We start from the raw sequence: 20,794 nt of genomic DNA on the forward strand, positions 1-20,794 counted from the left end.
CAAGCGCTAGTTTCCTTTTTAAAGGTTACTTTGCGGAGTCAACTAGAATACTCCAGGACTGATTGCTTTATTTTGTTAGATTATGCGTATATGATTTATATTAAATGTAAATAGTGACTTTAACCCAAAAGTAAGTACTGAAATTAAAGGCTTTAAAGTAAATCAAAGCAATAAAAAAGAAAGACAGTAAATGTGCACTGAAAGATAAAATGTAGTGTAAAATGATTGCATTTAATTAAACTGGTATGCATACGTACATTCCAAAGTTGCACTCGTTACTCATTGCGCAGAGATTTGAGTTTACTTGTGTTTATGTAGAAAATGCGGACCCCTAACTATTCCTATGAAACTTGCTTAAATAGAAAAAATAAAATAACTACTACTAACGGTCGACTGGCTATCAGTCAACACGTGTCTTCGACATGCAAGATCTTCAATTGTGAGACTTCCACGCGTCCTGTGAGAACTGCCAGAAAAATTGCCTGGAACTGCCTCTTAACTTCTACTGCCTCTCGACCTCCACTTCAATTTCTGCAGCCAAAAATCCTTAAGTCTTCGCATCCTTTTGGTCTGGTCGAACGCTGAAGCCTCTGATCATCTTTCTAGTCGAACAGCTTCGACTACTAAGCGTTATTTGGTCGACTCGCCTTGACCCACCTGGTAATGTAGATATTAACGTGAGGCCCAATTACCAATTTAGGGCCTTTTTACCAAATTGAGGCCCACTTGCCAATTTTGGGCCTTAGTTGCCCATTTATTTAGTAAGTCGAAATCCTAGGGTAACACCCTGCCGCTATTCGAATCAGATTGTTTTCGTTCTTCTTACAGGATAGAGCTCGTGCGTGGCTACAATCCCTTCCTGCAAACTCCAGAACAAATTGGGGTGAACTAAAAGTTGCATTTCTCGCGCAATATTTTTTGCTGAGTAAGACTGCACAAATTAGAAGTGAGATATCAAACTTTAGGCAGGAAGGAAGATGAGGAGTTTCTATTTGACGCTTGAGAGAATTTTAAAGACCTATTAAGGTTGTGCCCATTTCATGGGGAAGCGCTGGTGAACTCACTACAAAAGCCCCTAAAAAAGGTTAGCTTTACAAAGCTACTCCTTTTGATCACATGGACGTCAAAGTAGATGCCATTTATCAAAGATACAGAATCTAAGCATAACCCCTTTTAAAAATATTCAATAGTTCATATCTATCGGGTAGACTTATATAAAAAAAAGTTAACACTACTAGATTTTTTGATAAATTCGGTATGTTTGTGACTTTCTGAATTTTTTTTAAAAATTGATAGTTCATATTCGATAAGTCAATAAAAAAATAAAATAAACATTCAATTTATTTTTTTATAAATCTCATTTGATTGTAATTTGTCAAATATTTAAAGAAATGGTATAAAATCATATATCATAATTTATTATAAATATTTGATAAAATTGTATATAGTGAAAGTATAGGTTGGTTTAATTGGATGGGTGCCGGAAGAAATTCTCATCTACCAAACCGAACTAAGCCCGAGAAGCCCATTTAAGTTAAACTATAAAACTTCCAGCTGGATATTTATGTCCCACTTCCCCATACATAGAACCAATAACTATAGAGCAACATGTCACAATACTAACGACGTGGCAAATCACCATCACTTCCAATTTCTCACTTTCATTTTCACTATTACTCATTTTTCTTTCCACAACAAGACCTGAAAACCACTGAGTCAGTGACCAAGACCAGTGCAGAGAAACAAATCTCATCTCATCCATGCTAATCTCATGATAATCCCCTAATTAATCTTCCACTAAATGGGGTTTAGATCTCGTTATTGTTTCCTTCTCTTCTTATTTTCAACCTCTCTTGTTTTTGTTGCTTCCGATAATCGAAACACCAAAAATGTCCAAACCGCCCTTAACGCTAAATGGCCCGGTACTCCTCTTCTCTTAGAAGCCAGGTACGTACATACGTCGTCGTTTTACTAATCACCATCTAACTAACTACTAACTAATCATCTAACTAATCTCTTTTTTTTGTCTTTAAACAGCGAGTTATTATCTAAACAACAGCAACACTTCTTCTGGAACTTCATTGACATTTGGATTAATACTAATCATAATCCTAATCCTGATGTTAATGAGAGTTACACAGCTAAATACTGTGTTAAGAAGATTCTAGAACAAGGTCGTTCACTATTAACGGAACCGTTAGCGTCATTGTTTGAATTTTCCCTAATTTTGAGATCGGCTTCGCCTACGATTGCGCTTTACCGTCAATTGGCTCTTGATTCGCTTGCGTCGTTTCCGTGGATTCATCATGATCATGAGATTGTTGAAACGAAGAGCAATAATACTCGATTGGATCCTCTTGGTGTTGGTGTGAGTCTCCAGAGTCCTGGAGGGAAGTGTTGTTGGATTGATACTGGTGAGCATTTGTTTTTCGATGTTGAGGAGTTGCAAGCTTGGCTTCGGAATCCTCATGATTCTCAACAGTGAGTATTGTAGTACTATTTTCTTTATCATGTATTGCTTTTTTGTTTTAGGCTTGTTTGGATAAACAACTTCATTGAATTTTTTGTAGCATAAGCACTTATCATATGCATATAGTAAGTGTTGAGAGTGTTGAGAGCAGTGTTTATACATTATAAACAACTTAGTATGTGTTTGGTTCTGCGTTGATGAGAATTGATTCTGAGTGGATTTATATGTAGAATTGATTCTGATTAAAATTGAGTTGGATGAATGTTTGGTTCTGCGGTGAGGAGAATTGATTATGAGTGAATTGATTTTGTAGGATTCTGGTTAAAAGTGAGTTGGATGTAAAGTGATTTATGTCTGGATATCTTTTATGTAAAATTGATTTGAACAACAAATTTCAGAGTAAAATTCACGTTTAAACTCAAAAGATACAAATTCTAGCTTCAAGGAGAATCAATTCTAGAGGCAGCATCAATTCTATTTTAGAAGAACCAAACACCTCAAAATCATTCCATAATCAATTCTATACCTTTAAAATTGCTTTTGGCTTTTCCAAAAGCTAAATCAAACATACACTTAATTGAACCTTAATGCTAATGCTGCTTAAAGCATAAGCTCTAATCATATAGCGAGTGTTGAGAGGGTTTATACATAAATAACTTAATTGAATTTCAATGCTGTGTATTGCATAGGAACTTATCATATTGCTTAATTGAATTTCAATGCTGTGTATTGCATAGGAACTTATCATATTGCAAGTGTTAATATATGAACTATTTCTACAACAAAAGATGAAAAAAGTTAAGTACAACTTAATTGGATGTTAATGCTGCGTATACCGTAGGCCCTTATCATAATAGTAAGTGTTTATATATAAACTATTTCTACAACAAAAGATAAAAAAAAAAGTTAAATTATTTTCGTATAAATTGTAACATATTTTCATAGCTATCATGGAGAACTTATGGAAATAAGCTAAAACAACTTGCGAGCATGTCATAAGCGGTTTTAATAGGCTATCTCAAACAATCTTACAAGTGTTTATGTTAGGAGATAAGTTCAAATAAGTCGATTCATGCATGTTTATTTAAAGATTTTTGTTTATTAATATGTTTGTAATTGTGAGCTGCATGAGTTCCAACTGAGGTTTGATTGTTTGAACTTTTTGTCATTAGTATCATAAGCGGTTTTACTAAGCTCTCAAACAGTCTCACAGGTGTTTATGTTAGGAGATAAGTTCAAATAAGTCAATTCATATAGGTTTATTTCAAGATTGTTGTTGATTAATATCTATGTAATTGTGAGCTGCATGAGTTCTAACCGAGGTTTGAACTTTTTGTCATTAGGGTGGGTGATTCGTTTCAAAGTCCTACGGTGTTTGATTTTGATCATGTTCATTTTGATTCAACTTCTGGGAGTCCAGTTGCTATCCTTTATGGTGCTCTCGGGACCCATTGCTTTAAGGAGTTTCATGTTGCTCTTCTTGAGGCTGCGAAACAGGTTAATTATAATGATAATTTATCTTAACTTGTTGATAACAACTCTTAAGCGCTTCTTCTGATTTTTCCACAGCGAAGTGAATATTTTTACTAAAACTTCCCTTTTCAAATTATCCCACAAACAATATTGTAATGATTATATATGTATTGCCCTCACAAATTATGTTGTCTGAATATTTTTAGGGAAAAGTTAAATATGTTCTGAGATCGGTGTTGCCAGTTGGATGTGAAGCACATACTGGCCACTGTGGCTCTGTTGGTGTGAGCGAGACAGTAAACTTGGGTGGTTATGGTGTTGAACTTGCTTTAAAGAATATGGAATATAAGGCCATGGATGATAGTGCAATTAAAAAAGGTTGGAGTGTGATTATCATGCTTTTTTGAATGCAGACTACTACATTAGGTTATATTTTGTAAGTAGAAGCAATTTTGTTTTAGGTCGGCGATATTTGATGATAATTTCTTTATTCTCCTTTTCATTGTTTAATTTTGGCCAACAGTTTTGAAGTGCCACTTCTAGAGAAACTATGCAGTATTGTTTCTTATAAATTTTTTGTTTAATATCTCCGTTTGTATTACTATCTTGAGAATTTGATTATTTCGATCCTCAATCCCCGTTCATGTCATTTTCTCCAGTAATGTGTGCTAATTCTTATTGTCTACTACTTCTGCTATGAATTTGATTTTCAAGTTTGGAAGCTATTGAATTTGGAAACAGAGAGTTGAAAAGAAATGTTTCCATGTTTTAATTAATTTTTGCTTAAAATTTTTAGTATTTTTTCTAAATACAGTTCATTCAAATAAAGTGGTTGAGATATTCTTTTAAAACAAACATAGGTTACTTGTCGTTGTGAATGTGAATAACTCCCTTATTAATACAGTTGTGGTTTACAGGTGTGACTTTGGAGGATCCTCGCATCGAAGATCTTAGCCAAGAAGTTAGAGGATTCATATTCTCTAAAATTCTGGTTTGTTCGTTCTCACCTATATTCTGGTTTTTAGTTTATGTTATTTGTATCAAATGACTACCTCCGCTTTTTATTATAAGTCACTTTGAGAAGAAAGTTTGTACCAAATTATAAGTTGCATGGTTAAAAATATCAGAGGAAAAGACCAAATACATTAGATGTTCACATTGTAGCCTTTAAAGAGCCAAACTAAATGACAAAGTAAAAAACGAAAAAAAAATAAAAAATAAAAACTGAACCAGAACATAAGAAAAATACATGACTATTGCACGACGACACTAGAGATTGGTGAACTAATTGGTAAAAGGCGGCCATGCAACATTACTTTATTTTTACTAATAAACTATAATGTCAACTATTCAGCTGGAAGTTGAGACTTGAGATTATACTCATACACAGTAATGCTTTCTTGCCATTCTTTTCCTCAATAAGCCTTCACATTCAAGACATAACATTTCCGGGTTCATCTAAATTATTATTATACTTATATTTTTGTATATGCTTCTTATCATGTGGCATATATATATATATATATATATATATATATATATATATATATATATATATATATATATATATATATATATATATATATATATATATATATATATATATATATATATATATATATATATATATATATATTTGATTAGTCATAATAGTTTTGAATCCTTCCATTGATATCATTGGATAGGCATGCCATTCTAAAATTTCATTGTTTGCATTTACTAGATTTATGCCTAGGATATTATCAAAGGCAGTATAAGTTTACCTGTCTGTTTTTACTTGCAGGATCGTAAGCCTGAGTTAGCATCTGAGATCATGGCTTTCAGGGATTATCTACTGTCATCAACCATATCAGATACCCTTGATGTCTGGGAACTGAAAGGTATGGGAACCTTTTTTTCCTGTTTATATGAATTGATTGATTATTTTATTTATTTCCATTTCAATTTGATTTAAAAACTGTGCTGTAATATATATTTTTTAATGAAACAGATCTAGGACATCAAACTGTACAGAGAATAGTCCATGCTTCCGATCCTCTGCAGTCAATGCAGGATATCAATCAAAATTTCCCTAGCATAGTTTCTTATTTGTCTCGCATGAAGGTAAATTTTGTTGGATGCTCAGATATGAACCATATTTCTCCAAAATTATTGACTAACATTCTTATGGAACTACGATGCACAACAGCTTGATGATTCTGTTCGAGATGAAATAACTGCAAACCAGCGGATGATCCCACCTGGCAAGTCTTTAATGGCAATCAATGGTGCTTTAATCAGTGTCGAAGAGATTGACCTTTATATGTAATATGCTTTTTTTCCTTCTACTGATATTGTTTAAGGCTATGTTTGGGAGTTTGGAGGAGAAGGGAGGGGAGGGCTTAGAAAAAAAAGAAGGATTGGGTGGAGAGAATTGAATGATTTTGGTTGGGAGGGTTTTAAAGGGTTTGCTTTTATTCATAACACCAAAAATTCCCTAATTTGGGGGAACTCAAAATTTGTATTGGAGGAGGGCTTAAATAAATTTTCAAAATATTTTTTATGTTGTTATAGTATTCGAAAAATAAAAAATATAGTAATGATATACACTCTTTTATCATTCTATACAAAATCAGTTTTTCAAAACTATGTTATGGTATAATAAACCTGATACAAAAAACTAAATATAAACTTCTATTTATAGGGATGAAAGACTCCTAATCCTAAATAAATAGGGAAAACCTAAAGGATGATCTACGATAATTGAAGTAAAATTATGATTATGGTGTAATAGTTGCACCTCGTAAGTTATTATGAACAATTTCAAACTTATGGTATTCTATTTTTATTTTTTTTAGGTTGATCGACCTGGTTCATCAGGATCTTCTGTTGGCTGATCAGTTCTCAAAATTGAAGGTGAATGTCATCTGATCTTCATTTGGCATCTATTTACTACTGACTATTTTCCTGTTAACTTGTTCATGTTTGCAACTATTAGTGGGCAAATGAAAATCTTTATCCGGTGCATTCAAATGTGTTGGAATCTGTTTGTTATACACAAACTGGAAGTATATGATGTCATGTATCAATCAATGATATTTGCCTACGAAAAATTGTGAACAAAATTTTAAATGGCAGATAAATGGCATTGCTTTGTTGTAGCTATGGACTGTTAAACTTTAATAGTGTCACTGTCACATTGATTTCTTCCCATTTTTTGTATGAAACTTGTTTTTCCATATTTTCTGTCAGAAACATGGATATTTTGCACTTGATTGATTCTTTGGTAAATATATTTATAGACTGTAATATTGATGTTCCCAGTAATTACAGATTCCTCGTAGCACTGTGCGAAAACTGCTTTCAACTTTACCTCCACCAGAGTCGGATATGTTTCGTGTTGATTTTCGTTCTACTCATGTTCATTATCTGAACAACTTGGAAGAAGATGGCAAGTACAAATGGTGGAGAAACAATCTAAATGAGGTCAACTACTTCATGAATCTCAAACAAAAATATTATTTTCAAAACATCTATGTGTAAATTTTCATCTGAATGTAATTCATTTTTTATTGTTTAGATTTTGATGCCAGTCTTCCCTGGGCAGCTACGTCAAATCCGTAAAAATCTTTTTCATGCTGTTTTTGTTATTGATCCAGCAACCACTTGTGGTCTTGAGGCAAGTTTATTTCCTCAAGAATAAAATTTCCACGCTGTAATTTATATTTATTTCCGAGTGAAATCTCTCACTGCATAGCTTATTGTTTGAAAACCTTGCAGTCCATTGATTTGATCATATCATTGTATGAGAATAATTTTCCTGTGAGATTTGGTGTTCTACTGTTTTCTTCAAAGTACACCACACGGTTAGAGGATCAGTCTACCAAGGAGGATGGAGATAAATTTGAGGATGACGTGTCTGATATGGTAATCTTCACCTTAGTAGTTTAGGAATACACACATTTTTTAGAAGAGTTTTCTGACCAGATTGTGATACACAGCTTTTGTCATTTTGCTTTTCAGATTATACGTCTCTTCAGCTATATCAAGGGGAACTATGGTATTGAAATGGCTTTCAAGTTTTTGAGCAATGTATGGAATTGTTTTCAGTATAATCTATCTTCTGTTCACAGTGTTGCTACAACCTTGTTCTGTTGCTTTTATTTACATTAAAAACCAGCAAATCATACACAAGATCAACATGACTTAAACCCAGAATAATACATATCAAGAGAAAACTGACAGATCCACTTATATTTCATATGCATATTCTTCCCGCTATCTTGAAAGTGACTGTCCAAGTTCAACTTCTGAATCTGTCAAGTTTCCTGATTTGTCTCACTTATGATTCACACTTATTTTTTCCTTTACCATGCCTATAACTGCAATATTTTTCTAGATAATCACTAACATATAAAATCAAGGGTTTAGTTCAAATAAAGTCATGAACCTAGTTTGCCAGAGAATTGATAGACTCCTCCTAAGTATTTCATCCATACCCTGTTAACAAGAAAAAGCCTCATTATTCTTTTTCATATACTCTTCGCCCAGTTTCGTCCCTAAGTTTCCCATTTTTTTTTTAATAATTATATGTATTTGGGGGATAAAAATGACATAGAATGTACCACGTATAAGCTGTTTGTGAATATTTGTTGACGATGTTCCGGGTCATCTAAATCTATGGATATTATTGTAGGTTAACAAATTACGCGATGAAGCAGATGATGATGTAGAAGATGCTCACCTTGAACTGCACCATGTTGAATCAGCATTTGTAGAAACAATATTGTAAGTGCTTTAGGCTCTTTCTGGCAATTAGTTTGACATTTCTCTAATATGACTCTTCCCTTATTTTTCAGTAGCATTATGTATTTTTATATGTTAATCACATAAAGACATGGGTGATAGGGAGTTGAGATGAGACCTCCTATTAGGGACAAGACCCCTGTATAATTGTAACAGATGTAACTGTTAACGATCTGCAATTAGTTATTTAGAATGGGAATCATAAAAGAGGACAGGGAGATGGTATTAATTAAGCATCGAATTAGATCATTGTTGTGAGATTGTAGGTCTTTCAAGCACCTTAAATTTACAGTCACTCATTATTCATTAAAGATCTTTCTCTTCTGATCCAGTTCTATCATTGAATTAAACATTCTCACTATTTTCTGTAGACCAAAGGTAAAATCCCCTCCTCAAGAGATATTACTAAAGCTGAAGAAGGAGCCAGAGTTGAAGGAATTGTCACAAGAAAGCTCCAAGATTGTATTTAAGCTTGGTTTATCTAAGATTCAATGTTCTCTGTTGATGAATGGACTTTTTATTGATCCCACTGAGGTAATGAGTAATGACCTTTTTGAATATTTTCCTATACCTCATCTTATTTCCAAAACAATTAGTTTTAAAACCTTTCTGCAGTTCTGCTCTTTGTATTTCCGTTGGTATTAGACTTTCCTAGGTAATGAGTACCTGGGTTTTCAATATTTAGACTTTTCTAGGTAATGAGTACCTGGGTTTTCAATATTTAGACTTTTCTAGGTAGCTAGCTGCCCTCTGAATTTTCTTCTCTGTTGATGAATGGTTTTTTTCCCTAAATATTCTCCTTGTTTAATTGCCAACGGTTAACCACTTCCGTAAATATAATATACACCCTGAACTGTGGAGGATTACATTCATTTTATAATGTGCTTGATGTCCTGTTTAACTTTCAGTCTGCTTTATGTGCTCAGCTTTAGTTTCATAAACTAAATTTTGGTATTACTTTAATTACTCTAATTATTATAAATTATAATTGCAATTGATTTTAACAGGAAGCTCTACTAAATGCCTTAAATGATGAGACTCAGAGATTACAGGAGCAAGTGTATTTTGGACAAATAAAATCTCACACTGATGTATTGGACAAGCTCCTATCAGAAGCTGGTATTCAACGCTATAATCCTCGGGTATAATATTTTAAAATTTTATATTTTCTGGAAACTTGTACAATGTGATGTGTGGCTAACCAGTTTCTGATTGATGTAGATTATTTCTGATAACAAACCAAGGTTCATATCTCTTTCGATGTTTACTTTTGGAGAGGCATCTATACTTAGCGGAATTAACTATTTGCATTCTCCTGGATGTAAGTTGTTGATATGTTAGAATAAACAGGTCCATTTCTACACAATGGTCTTTTGTCTTATCATTTGGACTGTTTTTATCCAATGCAGCAATGGATGATTTGAAGCCCGTGACACATCTTTTTGCCGTTGACATCACTTTAACGAGTGGGATTAAGTTACTTCGCCAAGGCTTAAATTATCTGGTTAATATTGATTTGCATTTCTTATGAATATTCTTCTTCCTTTTAGACTGATGGCTGTCATGAGTTGAGAGTGTTGGGCAACTTATTCAGTACGTCTATTTTTTTAATTTGAACATTATTCTACAGGTAGAAGGGTCCAAAGATGCTCGTGTAGGTCTTCTGTTTAGTGGCAATCATACTACAAATTTATTTAGCCTCCTTTTTGCGAAGGCTTTTGAAATTACTACATCCTCATATAGGTCTGTTTTATAATTTTTAAAGTTGACTTTTAAAAATAGATTGATTGGCATTTGTCTATTTGATTCTGCAGTTTTATGCATTTCTTTTCTAAGTTTACGCATAGTTTTATATCTATTGTATGAATGCATGGTTTTATGCAGCCATAAAAAGGATGCATTAAACTTTTTGGATCAGCTTTGCTCAGTCTATCAGCAGAAATACATCCTTACTTCTCCTGTGGAAGTTGATGGGACCCAAGCATTTATTGATGAGATCGGGAAGCTTGCTGAATCTAACGGGTTACCATCTGAGAGCTTTAGATCTTCCCTCACAGAATTTTCTGCTGATGAAGTGAGAAGCCATTTGAGTGAGGTACTTCTGGCTGCTTTTCCCTTTTCTGAACTCAATATAGCCTTTCAGTGACATTCTTTATTGTTCAGTAACAGTGAAAGTTTACACTAATGAGACTTATTGTTATCAGGCAGAGAAGTTTTTGTCTACAACCCTTGGGTCTGAATCTGGTGTCAATGCTATCTTTACTAATGGAAGGGTAAGTCTGTCTTTATCTCCTGCCATATTTTATGTCTCAGTTGTTTGTGTGTGTATATTTTAAGAGATTTTCAAAGAATCTCTGTAAATCCTCCCTGTGTTAACCTTAGCAACTGTGTTTCACAGGTTACTAGTCCTATTGACGAGGGTACATTTTTGAGTGCTGATCTGCATCTTCTTGAATCGATAGAGCTTAAGAAGAGGACGAAGCATATTTTGGAAATTATTGAAGAGGTGAACTGGCAAGATGTTGACCCTGACTTGCTAACAAGGTTTCACTTTGTCTTCGCTCTGTCTCTTATGTCCCGTGGTTATTATTATGTTATATCTCGCTACAGCCTACATCTAAGTATATGATCCAGACCAGTTATTATCTCTGCCTCTTATCATATTATTTTATGATGTTTATCAAAATCAGCATTTTGGGGACCATGAGTTATTTTGTCTTTTGCTCAATAATAATATACCCGGTGTTATCAAATAGCGGTGCCATGGCCGCTATGGCGGATATACCTGGTGGTTTTTGGGCTCACCGCAATGGTAAATATCAGCCGATATTGTCGGTTTTTCCACCATAATCTGCTATAACGACGCTGCAGAACGGACGGTATGGTGGGGTTTTGGCACTCCACCATCCGCCATCAATGAATATACCACTCAATGACTTAGACACAAACATTTGAAGGGTTAAGATGGAAATGCTAGCTTAGGAGAACTGGAAGTTTGAAAACACTTTGATGGGCTTTATGTAGTTGGTTTGTGTGTTTTGCAACATCTCTAGTTAGTTACTATGGTTGAAGTTAAAGCTTGTCCATGAGAAGGATTTTTTAAAATATTTTAAGTCCTTATAAAAATGCCCACAACATTTTATTTTTCCCATGACATATCATTTTTTAAAAAATTATTTTAGTTGTTGGTTCTTTATCTGTTTACGCAATCAATGTATCAATTCGAATTTTCCTCAATTTCTTTTGCAGCAAATTCATTAGTGATATTGTCATGTCTGTATCATCTTCAATGTCTATGAGGGAGCGGAGTTCAGAAAGTGCTCGTTTTGAGGTTTTGAGTGATGAACACAGGTAATATATCAGTCACTTAACTCAATTCAGATAGAAAGAATGGTTAGTAGGAAAGTAAAGGCACAAATTGTGATTGATATTATCTTCTTTTTAAAGGTTTATTCATTTTTGGGTTGTTGACTGAAGTTTTAATTATATAGTTATATGAAATATGAAGGTAATATTTTTTACGCTTGTTTGTTCTATGCAGTGCCATTATTCTAAACAGTGAAAATTCTAGCATTCATATTGATGCGGTTCTGGATCCTTTAAGTCCAACCAGCCAGAAGTTGTCTGGAATTCTTCGAGTCTTGTGGAAATACATTCAGCCCAGCATGAGGATTGTACTGAATCCAATGGTCGGTTGATATCTATGGTTCTATTTATATTTTATTTCTTAAATATTTTTGTTTTCCATTACCTAAGTTAAACCTTCTTTAAGATTCTTCTGAAGTCCTTCGGATCAAAAAAGGAAATAGAATAAGAAAATTGTAATTATTATGTATGATACCTGTAATTTGAAAAGACAGTTTTGTCCTTGTGGGCCTAACTATGAACTCCACTCAAATTTAGCCTTTGTAGTGCCTTTGGCCTTATGAGATTTTTTTAACCCTAATATCGAATTTTCTACTGCAAAAGCTATATTTTGTTTTAATTTATCTCAATACATTATACTAATATTCAATGATTTTTTCTTTTTATGCCAGAGTTCCCTTGTTGATCTTCCTCTGAAGAACTATTACAGATATGTAGTACCGTCAATGGTATATCTTACATTTTTCGTTCATTCATAATTCTTCATGATATTTAATCTCTGGGTTCTTAGGTTTTTATTGCTTTTGCAGGATGACTTTAGCAACACTGATTCTTCGATAAATGGCCCAAAAGCATTCTTTGCCAACATGCCATTATCTAAGACTCTTACCATGAATCTTGATGTTCCAGAACCCTGGCTTGTTGAGCCTGTTCTCACTGTGTATGTATTATTTATATGTATTAGTATTATCCTTAACATTTGTTGCATATTAAGCCACTTATGAGCCTCCACGTATCAGCCCCAAGCCATTAGCAGAGCTGGTTCATGGCATGCTATCTTTAAAGCTATTGGGCGGGGGCTCACGAATAGCTGCATTTTTAACAAGATTGTCTGTTACTATTGATACACTTTTATTTTCTGTCTACTTGTGTAAAAGTATTATTAGAGCAAATCACACTGACCTCTCTTGTATTTCAGTTTTGGCATAACTATAGCCTTCGTTATTAGTTCAGTATTAGACAGTTAAACCGTGCTAGATACATTTGATGTTATTATATCATGTTAGTCCTTAATGTGATTTCTCATTCTGCAGTCATGACCTGGATAATATTCTGCTTGAGAACCTTGGTGACACAAGAACCCTGCGAGCAGCTTTTGAACTGGAAGCTCTTGTCCTCACAGGTAAAATTGCATTGCTTTTATTTTAAGATATAGGCTGGTAATTATTTCTGATGTTGTCGTAATTAAATAGCATTAATGTTCCTCTGAATCCATTGGCATTCTTCTCTATTATTCATCGAATCAGGTCATTGCTCTGAGAAAGATCATGATCCTCCACGAGGTCTTCAGCTCATTCTTGGAACCAAAACTTCACCCCATTTAGTTGATACCCTTGTGATGGCCAATCTTGGTTATTGGCAAATGAAAGTTGCTCCTGGTGTTTGGTTCTTGCAGCTTGCTCCTGGTAGAAGTTCTGAGCTCTATATTTTTAAGGAAGATGATGATGGAAGTAAGAATAGACAATCATCAAAACTCATCACTATTAACAGTTTACGGGGTAAAGTAGTTCATATGGAAGTAGTGAAAAGAAAGGGCAAGGAAGATGAGAAATTGCTCATTCCTGATGATGATGATGATGACGATCGACAAGATAAGAAAGTGAGTGCTTGTTTTTTAAATATATTTTGAAACTTCAAATGCAAATCCTGACACTCGTTTTTATAGGGAAGTAGCTGGAATTCTAACATACTAAAATGGGCTTCCGGTTTCATCAGTAGCAATGAACAATCGAAAAATGCTGAAAGCAAATCACCCGTGAGTTATACTTTAATATTTAATTTTTAAAAGTTTCTCCATTCTGTTCCTTTTGCGTGAATTCATTTTTCTCTTGCTAGATTTAATTGAAGACCTTGTTTAGGGACTTCTGAGTAAAAAATTATCAAACTTGGTGTAATTGTTTTTGTTTTGATCTGACTAATGCTTCAATACTTTGAATTATGTAATGTTTGGCTTGAGAATTGAGATAGCTATGATTCTTGTTCTTGAATGAAAAGACCATTTATATAGCCTGCGTTGCGTCCAAATTATGTATTATCAAAATATATGATGAATTTCAATTTATTTTTTTGCCTTCTTCTCCCTTTTTTTCTTTCTTAATATCAACCCACTCCATAAGTTCCTAGAGGTGTAACTGAGTGACCCTATTTTCCACGATAGGAGACTGCGAAAGGCGGAAGGCGTGGAAAAACAATTAATATCTTTTCAATTGCTTCTGGACACCTGTAAGTTGTTCTCTTATTTTAACTTGTTTTTTTCCTATTCTGGTTTTCAGTTTCACTTTTTTTAACATTTTTTAATTTCAGACCTCTGAATTTCAAAAGTTTTAAAATGTTTTACTTGATCCAGAATCTATTAAGAGATGTTTATAGAACTGACACATTTGTGTCTTGTTAATTGTTAGGTATTTAATTTCTATCATCACAAATGCATCTTCACTTGTTTTGTTTGATGTATTATTGCCAGATATGAGCGCTTTTTGAAGATTATGATTCTAAGTGTTCTAAAGAATACTCATCGTCCAGTTAAATTCTGGTTCATAAAGAACTATCTCTCTCCTCCTTTTAAGGTTAAATATTTATTCTTCTTTTATATTGGAAATTTAAAGCAGAATTTAACAAGTTTGATTGACATACTTGAACTATTTTGGTTGTCATCTGTACACACAGGATCTGATTCCCCACATGTCCAAAGAGTATGGTTTTGAATATGAACTAATCACATACAAATGGCCTACTTGGTTGCATAAGCAGAAAGAAAAGCAGAGAATAATTTGGGCATATAAAATTTTATTCCTGGATGTCATCTTTCCCCTTTCTTTGGAGAAGGTATCATGGTTTTCTTCTTCTGTATCAAGCTTAATGCTTCATTTGTATTGTCTTCTCCACTCTCAATTTCAGAGTCGCATGACAAGGAATGAAAAGAAAAGCATATTTAAAATTGTGTGTTTAAAGTCCTCCGATATTTGCAGGTCATTTTTGTGGATGCTGATCAGATTGTCAGGACCGACATGGGAGAACTATACGACATGGATTTAAAAGGAAGACCTTTGGCATATACTCCATTTTGTGATAACAATAGGGAGATGGATGGATATCGGTTTTGGAGACAAGTAAATGCCACTGTTGTTGAATATCATTTATTGTACATGAACTCTTGGTTGTCATCACACGTATATAATTAAATGTAGGTGCAGCTTCGAATGCTAATTTTTCTTTGCCTTGCTGTTTTGGTTAGGGTTTCTGGAAGGATCATTTGCGGGGAAGACCGTATCATATTAGGTTGGCAACTACTTTCTATTTACTCTTGGCAAAAGAGTTGGAGTATATAAGTATCATTACTCTGATAGTTGTTTACCATTTCCTTTTACTTTCAGTGCTTTGTATGTTGTTGATTTGAAGAAGTTCCGAGAGACTGCTGCTGGAGATAATCTCCGAGTTTTCTATGAAACCCTTAGCAAGGATCCAAATAGTTTAGCCAACTTGGATCAGGTGAGAGATTGTTCTTTTTTTTTTTTTGTATATTTATTTTACTTTCAAAGAATCACTGTATTTATCGTTTCATAAACTCAATTTATCGTTTCATAAAGTTAGAATAGAAGGCTTATTACTTAAATTAAATGTATAATAGAAAGGGTTTAATTTTACACACTCGCAAAGGCAAGAGTATCATAAAATGATTTTTTTTTTGTGAACAAATTTTTTGGTCTTTTCTGACCATGTAATTAAGATATAGGGTTTGGATACCCATTATTTTCTTAAGATGGAATCCTTTTCATATATTTCCATTGTTGCATCATCATTGTTGGCGCATTCTCTTCTTGAGGGACCTTGGCTGAAATTTGCACTCAATTGGTTCAGGATCTACCTAACTATGCTCAGCATAACGTGCCCATTTTTTCGTTGCCACAAGAATGGCTATGGTGTGAATCATGGTGTGGTAATGCTACAAAATCCAAGGCAAAAACAATTGATCTGTGCAACAATCCAATGACAAAAGAGCCCAAACTTCAGGTGAACATTTTCTGTTTGAAGTATATGTTCTTTCTTGGACACTTTGCATCATATTAGTTTTTTGTTTTTGTAGCCTCACTTGTTTTCTGCATAAATATACTTCATTAACTTATCTCCACTTTGGTCAACAGGGGGCTAGGCGAATTGTATCCGAGTGGCCAGACCTTGATTTAGAGGCAAGAACATTCACCGCACGAATCTTGGGTGATGATCAAGAACCTATTCAATCCCCTAACGAATCTAATGAATTGAAGGATTCAACTAATGAAGATACACTGAAAGAAGACTTGGAATCCAAGGCAGAATTGTGATTTGTGCACATCGATAACAAATGTGAAGTTCTTGAAAAATATGTGATATTTGATGAAGTTGGTACCGTATAGCTGCATGGTATCTTAATTTCTTGTCAAGGAGTGCTTGGTTAATGTATTGGCATGCCACGAAACACTAGCAACAGTGAATGCAACGAAGATTTGCCTTCTCTGTTAAGAATTTTTGGTTAGAGAGAAGTGTTAGAATATTCAAATCTAATTATTGTAGACAGATGTATGTGCTATATAATCTTATGTACAATCCTGTACTCGTCCAACTCTGCTCTTTGTTCTTTTCAAAAATAAGTCTTTAGATTATGAGAAGAATGCTAGAGTCAGCAATGCCAAATTTACCATGTAATAGTGTAACTTTATTTTACATTAGCTCTCTCTTTCAATGGCTGCATGATACTTACTACATTCATGATTAAGGTAATATGATTGGATTAAATTATAACTTTTAAATAAGATATAAAATGGCTTAATGACGTTGAAAATCAAATTATTGCATTTAATTTACAAATACTAGCCTACATACGGGCACTCTCTTTTGTCCGTTCTTTTTATTATGCTAACACCTTAACGCCCGTGTAAAATATTAATAATGATTTAATGTAGAATTTTGTTGTTGTTTACTATGTAGATTTTGGGCATGTACTTGTGTAAATATAGTTATGTGATTTGGGCAAATAGAATGAAGACATGTAGACCATGTAGAATCGAGAGCAGAATAGATAGAGAGAAGTCAAACAGGTAAAGCTAGAGAAAGATTTGTTTTTAAAAGGAAGTTAATAAAAATATTTTAAGGGAAGTCAAACTTATTAATAATCATGCCATTCAACATATTCACATCATGATATTCAAGAGTAAGTATGACTCTTTCCTGATAGCTGGTGATAAAAGCTTGGGGTAGGCTCATGTACCATCTTAAGGATGAATCTTTGAAAGTTCCATACAACATCTTGCATTTAAGGGAGTCCGGCGCTTAGATGATTACCATCTTTATGGTAATGGAGGCGATATGCTCATAAGGATCACTGTACTCATCAAACTTCACTAAGGAGGGAGATTGAACCCTTTAGGGACAAGAGCTTCCCATATTTTGTCTAAAAGTGGTTGATGATCCAACACTTCCATCTCCTCTATGGGGGTAGTCTCATGTTGGTATTGTTGGATATTATGGACATCGTCCTCTAAGATTTGATTTTGGCGGCGCAGTTCGTCCATGTAGTGTACATTTCCACATGGACACTGAAATCACTGTTACCTCTAGTGTCCTCAGGCATGGGGGATTGTGTTACAACAAGATTTGTTTCTACACCTCATCTCTAAGTTTTAATGATAACAACATATATATTTTATATGTAAGCAATTTTGTTTCTAATGTTTTCTTGAGTGTGCAGATTAGAAAAATCTATATGATTTAGGACTGTTGTCTAAAGAATTATCAGAAATGTTGTCAAAAAGACTTCTCTCTTTCATTTCTATAGGAACATGGAATGCTGAATGAATCAGAAAGAAGATCTCCAAAACACTTCTCAACAAGCTTCTACTTCAGAAGTCTCAAGCGTTTCCAGAAGAAACAAAGTCTACCAAGATGTTGCTGCTCCAGATCAGAATCAAAGTCTACATCAAATACAAGTTGTCACGTCATTATCATATGTCAAAGATATGTTCGTCAGAAGAGCTGTTGCTCATTACTCTGAAGACATAGTCAAAGATCAATTGATAAAGATTCAATGTGAAATACAGTGTAGTCGATGACTCTTTTTCAGATATCTAGATGTGTTCCTCAAATATGTTGTTGCATTATTATCTAAAGACATTATTCTATTCAAAAAGGACTCAAACACTATTCAGAATTCTTAAGGGATTACTAACAGGTTTATCAACGTGCTTTGGGAAAATCTTCTTTAGGGGACCAGTTGGGTCAGAATTCTTAAAGAAGACATTGATCGTTATATCTCTTAGGGGACCAGTTGAATCAGAATTCTTAAAGGATCACTAATAGAGTTGATCAATGTTTTATTGTTAGTCACCGACAGTTGACTTATGCAATCGTAATCATTTCTATGATTAGTTGACTTATGCATGCGTTAATGTTTATCTAAACGAATTTTTTTCTAAGAACGGAAAAATTTTGAAAACCCAATTCAAACTCCCCATTTCTTGTGTTTTTCTTTACCTTCAGATTGTGCTCTCCTAATAACCATAATTGAGAACAATTAGGTCTAGGAGTGGATGTTTTGGTGAGTATCGAAGTGGTGATGGTAAAGAAAGGTGTGGCCCATATTAGTTTTACAAGGGACCCACAATGGGCGCAAATGTACTTGTCAAAAGGTACATAATATGTGGCACCCCTATGTTGGTACGGGTGGCCAGAGGCCTTAGTAGTTTTCTCTATGTCAGGGCTTGCTCACACGGCGAGATATCATTGTCAGTGGTGTTTTAGGATATGGAGAGAGTTAGCTCACGTGAGGTGATAAGTTTTGTATTCTTGATAACATTTCGTGTGTATCTGAGTTTTTCCCTTTCATACTAGGGGTGAGGTATATAAACAGGCTCGTGGGCCTAAAGTATAGAATTTTGGGAATGATAACCTCCCACTTAGTCATGGTAGTGGGTCGTTGAATCTTTACTTCACAGGAAGACGCAGTTTAGTCAATTGACTTTAAATTCTCTCTGATCAAGACATTTCTTTTTTCACATTTTCCATGACGGAACGAGTAGGAGACGTTAAAGGCGAGGTCTCCCCCATAAGTATAAGTATTTTTAGCATTCATATTGTATTTACTTTTCAATTTTATTAGCATTTGCAAAATTTATTTAAATTGAGATTGATCTTTACTACAATAATATAATATTAAAATTATTAAAATATTTGGCTTAATTGCAACTTTGGTCCTTCTATTTTTTTTTTTAGTCCCTCCATTTTTAAAACCACGATTTTGATCCCCTTTTGAGTTTTATGTTGAAAATGGGACAAAAATATGAACTAATTTTGGAGAAAAAACCAAAATAGGGGGTGCACAAAAAATTTAAAAAGAAAACTAAAATAGTTATTTTTAAAATAGAGGGATCAAAATCAAGAAAAAGACAAAATAGGAGGACTAAAATTGCAATTAAGTCAAAATATTTTAAAGATGAATTAATAAAATTTATTTTAGTAATATAGAAAATATGTTATTTTTTATTATTTTTATTTTTTATTGAGAACTAATTATTTTTTTGTTTGGATTTTCATCACCAGTATTAAGGGTGGGAATAGGCCAGGCCGACCTACAGGGGCCTACGGCCTAGCCTACATAGGCCTAGGCCAGGCCTTTTTAATAAAGAGACCAGGCTTAGGCTTTTTTAAAAACCTATTTTATTAAATAGGTCAGACTTAGGCTATTAAAAAAGCCTATGAAGCCTTATAGGCCGGTCTATATTTTTATATATATATTAGAAATATGTTAAATAAGTTGGTTCATATATATATATATATATATATATATATATATATATATATATATATATATATATATATATATATATATATATATATATATATATATATATATATATATAACAAATGCTAAATAGGTTTACTTATATATGACCTACAAGACTTCTTAAGTTATATAGATTAATTGAAAACTTTAATGAGATACAGGCTTTTTAAATAGGCTTTCAGGTCATGCCAGACTTTTAAAAAGGCCAGGCCAGGCCAAAAAACTGAGCCTATGATAGGCCGTAGGCCAGGCTTATGCCTTTTAAGTTTATCGTAGGCCAGACTCAGGCCTTCTAAAGCCTAGCCTAGCCTAGCCTATTTCCACCCCTAACCAGTATCTGGTTTATTGGACGACCTAATTTAGTTCGGAAGACATTTCTGACATTTTGTAATTGCAACCCCTTTCAATCGCAATTGTAAGATCGAATAGTCTTCCTCTTTATTAATAAATTCGATTTTCTTGATATATTTGACCATTAATATGTAGCCCATATATATAGACTAGACTAGTTAAACTGTACTAAAAAAAAATTAATTTACTTATAAATATGACCGGATGGTTAACTGATTAAAAATAAATAAATTAAAATTACATTGAAAATAAAA

General features: G+C 33.7%; 1 protein-coding gene across 1 annotated transcript; it reads left to right on the forward strand.

Annotated features, from left to right (window-relative positions):
* Positions 1 to 1,627: 1,627 nt before the first annotated feature.
* LOC131645149 (UDP-glucose:glycoprotein glucosyltransferase-like) lies at positions 1,628 to 17,093 on the forward strand. The gene is made up of 37 exons (XM_058915809.1): positions 1,628 to 1,947; positions 2,038 to 2,481; positions 3,814 to 3,967; positions 4,150 to 4,321; positions 4,861 to 4,934; positions 5,727 to 5,823; positions 5,934 to 6,046; positions 6,132 to 6,247; positions 6,781 to 6,838; positions 7,256 to 7,408; positions 7,503 to 7,601; positions 7,703 to 7,849; positions 7,946 to 8,014; positions 8,619 to 8,710; positions 9,100 to 9,262; positions 9,736 to 9,870; positions 9,950 to 10,049; positions 10,138 to 10,232; positions 10,359 to 10,471; positions 10,613 to 10,823; positions 10,933 to 11,001; positions 11,127 to 11,272; positions 11,978 to 12,079; positions 12,270 to 12,417; positions 12,766 to 12,822; positions 12,904 to 13,034; positions 13,408 to 13,496; positions 13,621 to 13,973; positions 14,040 to 14,129; positions 14,532 to 14,596; positions 14,838 to 14,940; positions 15,041 to 15,199; positions 15,343 to 15,483; positions 15,609 to 15,652; positions 15,748 to 15,862; positions 16,232 to 16,384; positions 16,516 to 17,093. The coding sequence occupies exons 1-37, from the start codon at positions 1,802 to 1,804 to the stop codon at positions 16,693 to 16,695; spliced, it is 4,896 nt and encodes a 1,631-aa protein (XP_058771792.1). The 5' UTR covers positions 1,628 to 1,801; the 3' UTR covers positions 16,696 to 17,093.
* Positions 17,094 to 20,794: the final 3,701 nt, after the last annotated feature.

Source organism: Vicia villosa, linkage group LG1, assembly GCF_029867415.1.
Source record: "Vicia villosa cultivar HV-30 ecotype Madison, WI linkage group LG1, Vvil1.0, whole genome shotgun sequence".
Lineage (NCBI taxonomy): Eukaryota > Viridiplantae > Streptophyta > Magnoliopsida > Fabales > Fabaceae > Vicia > Vicia villosa.

Excerpts from the sequence above, each read along its gene's own strand:
- LOC131645149 (XM_058915809.1), top strand. The coding sequence starts at position 1,802 with ATGGGGTTTAGATCTCGTTATTGTTTCCTTCTCTTCTTATTTTCAACC. Across the intron at positions 1,948-2,037 it reads CCTCTTCTCTTAGAAGCCAG|CGAGTTATTATCTAAACAAC; the intron begins GTACGTACATAC and ends GTCTTTAAACAG. Across the intron at positions 13,035-13,407 it reads GTTGAGCCTGTTCTCACTGT|TCATGACCTGGATAATATTC; the intron begins GTATGTATTATT and ends CTCATTCTGCAG.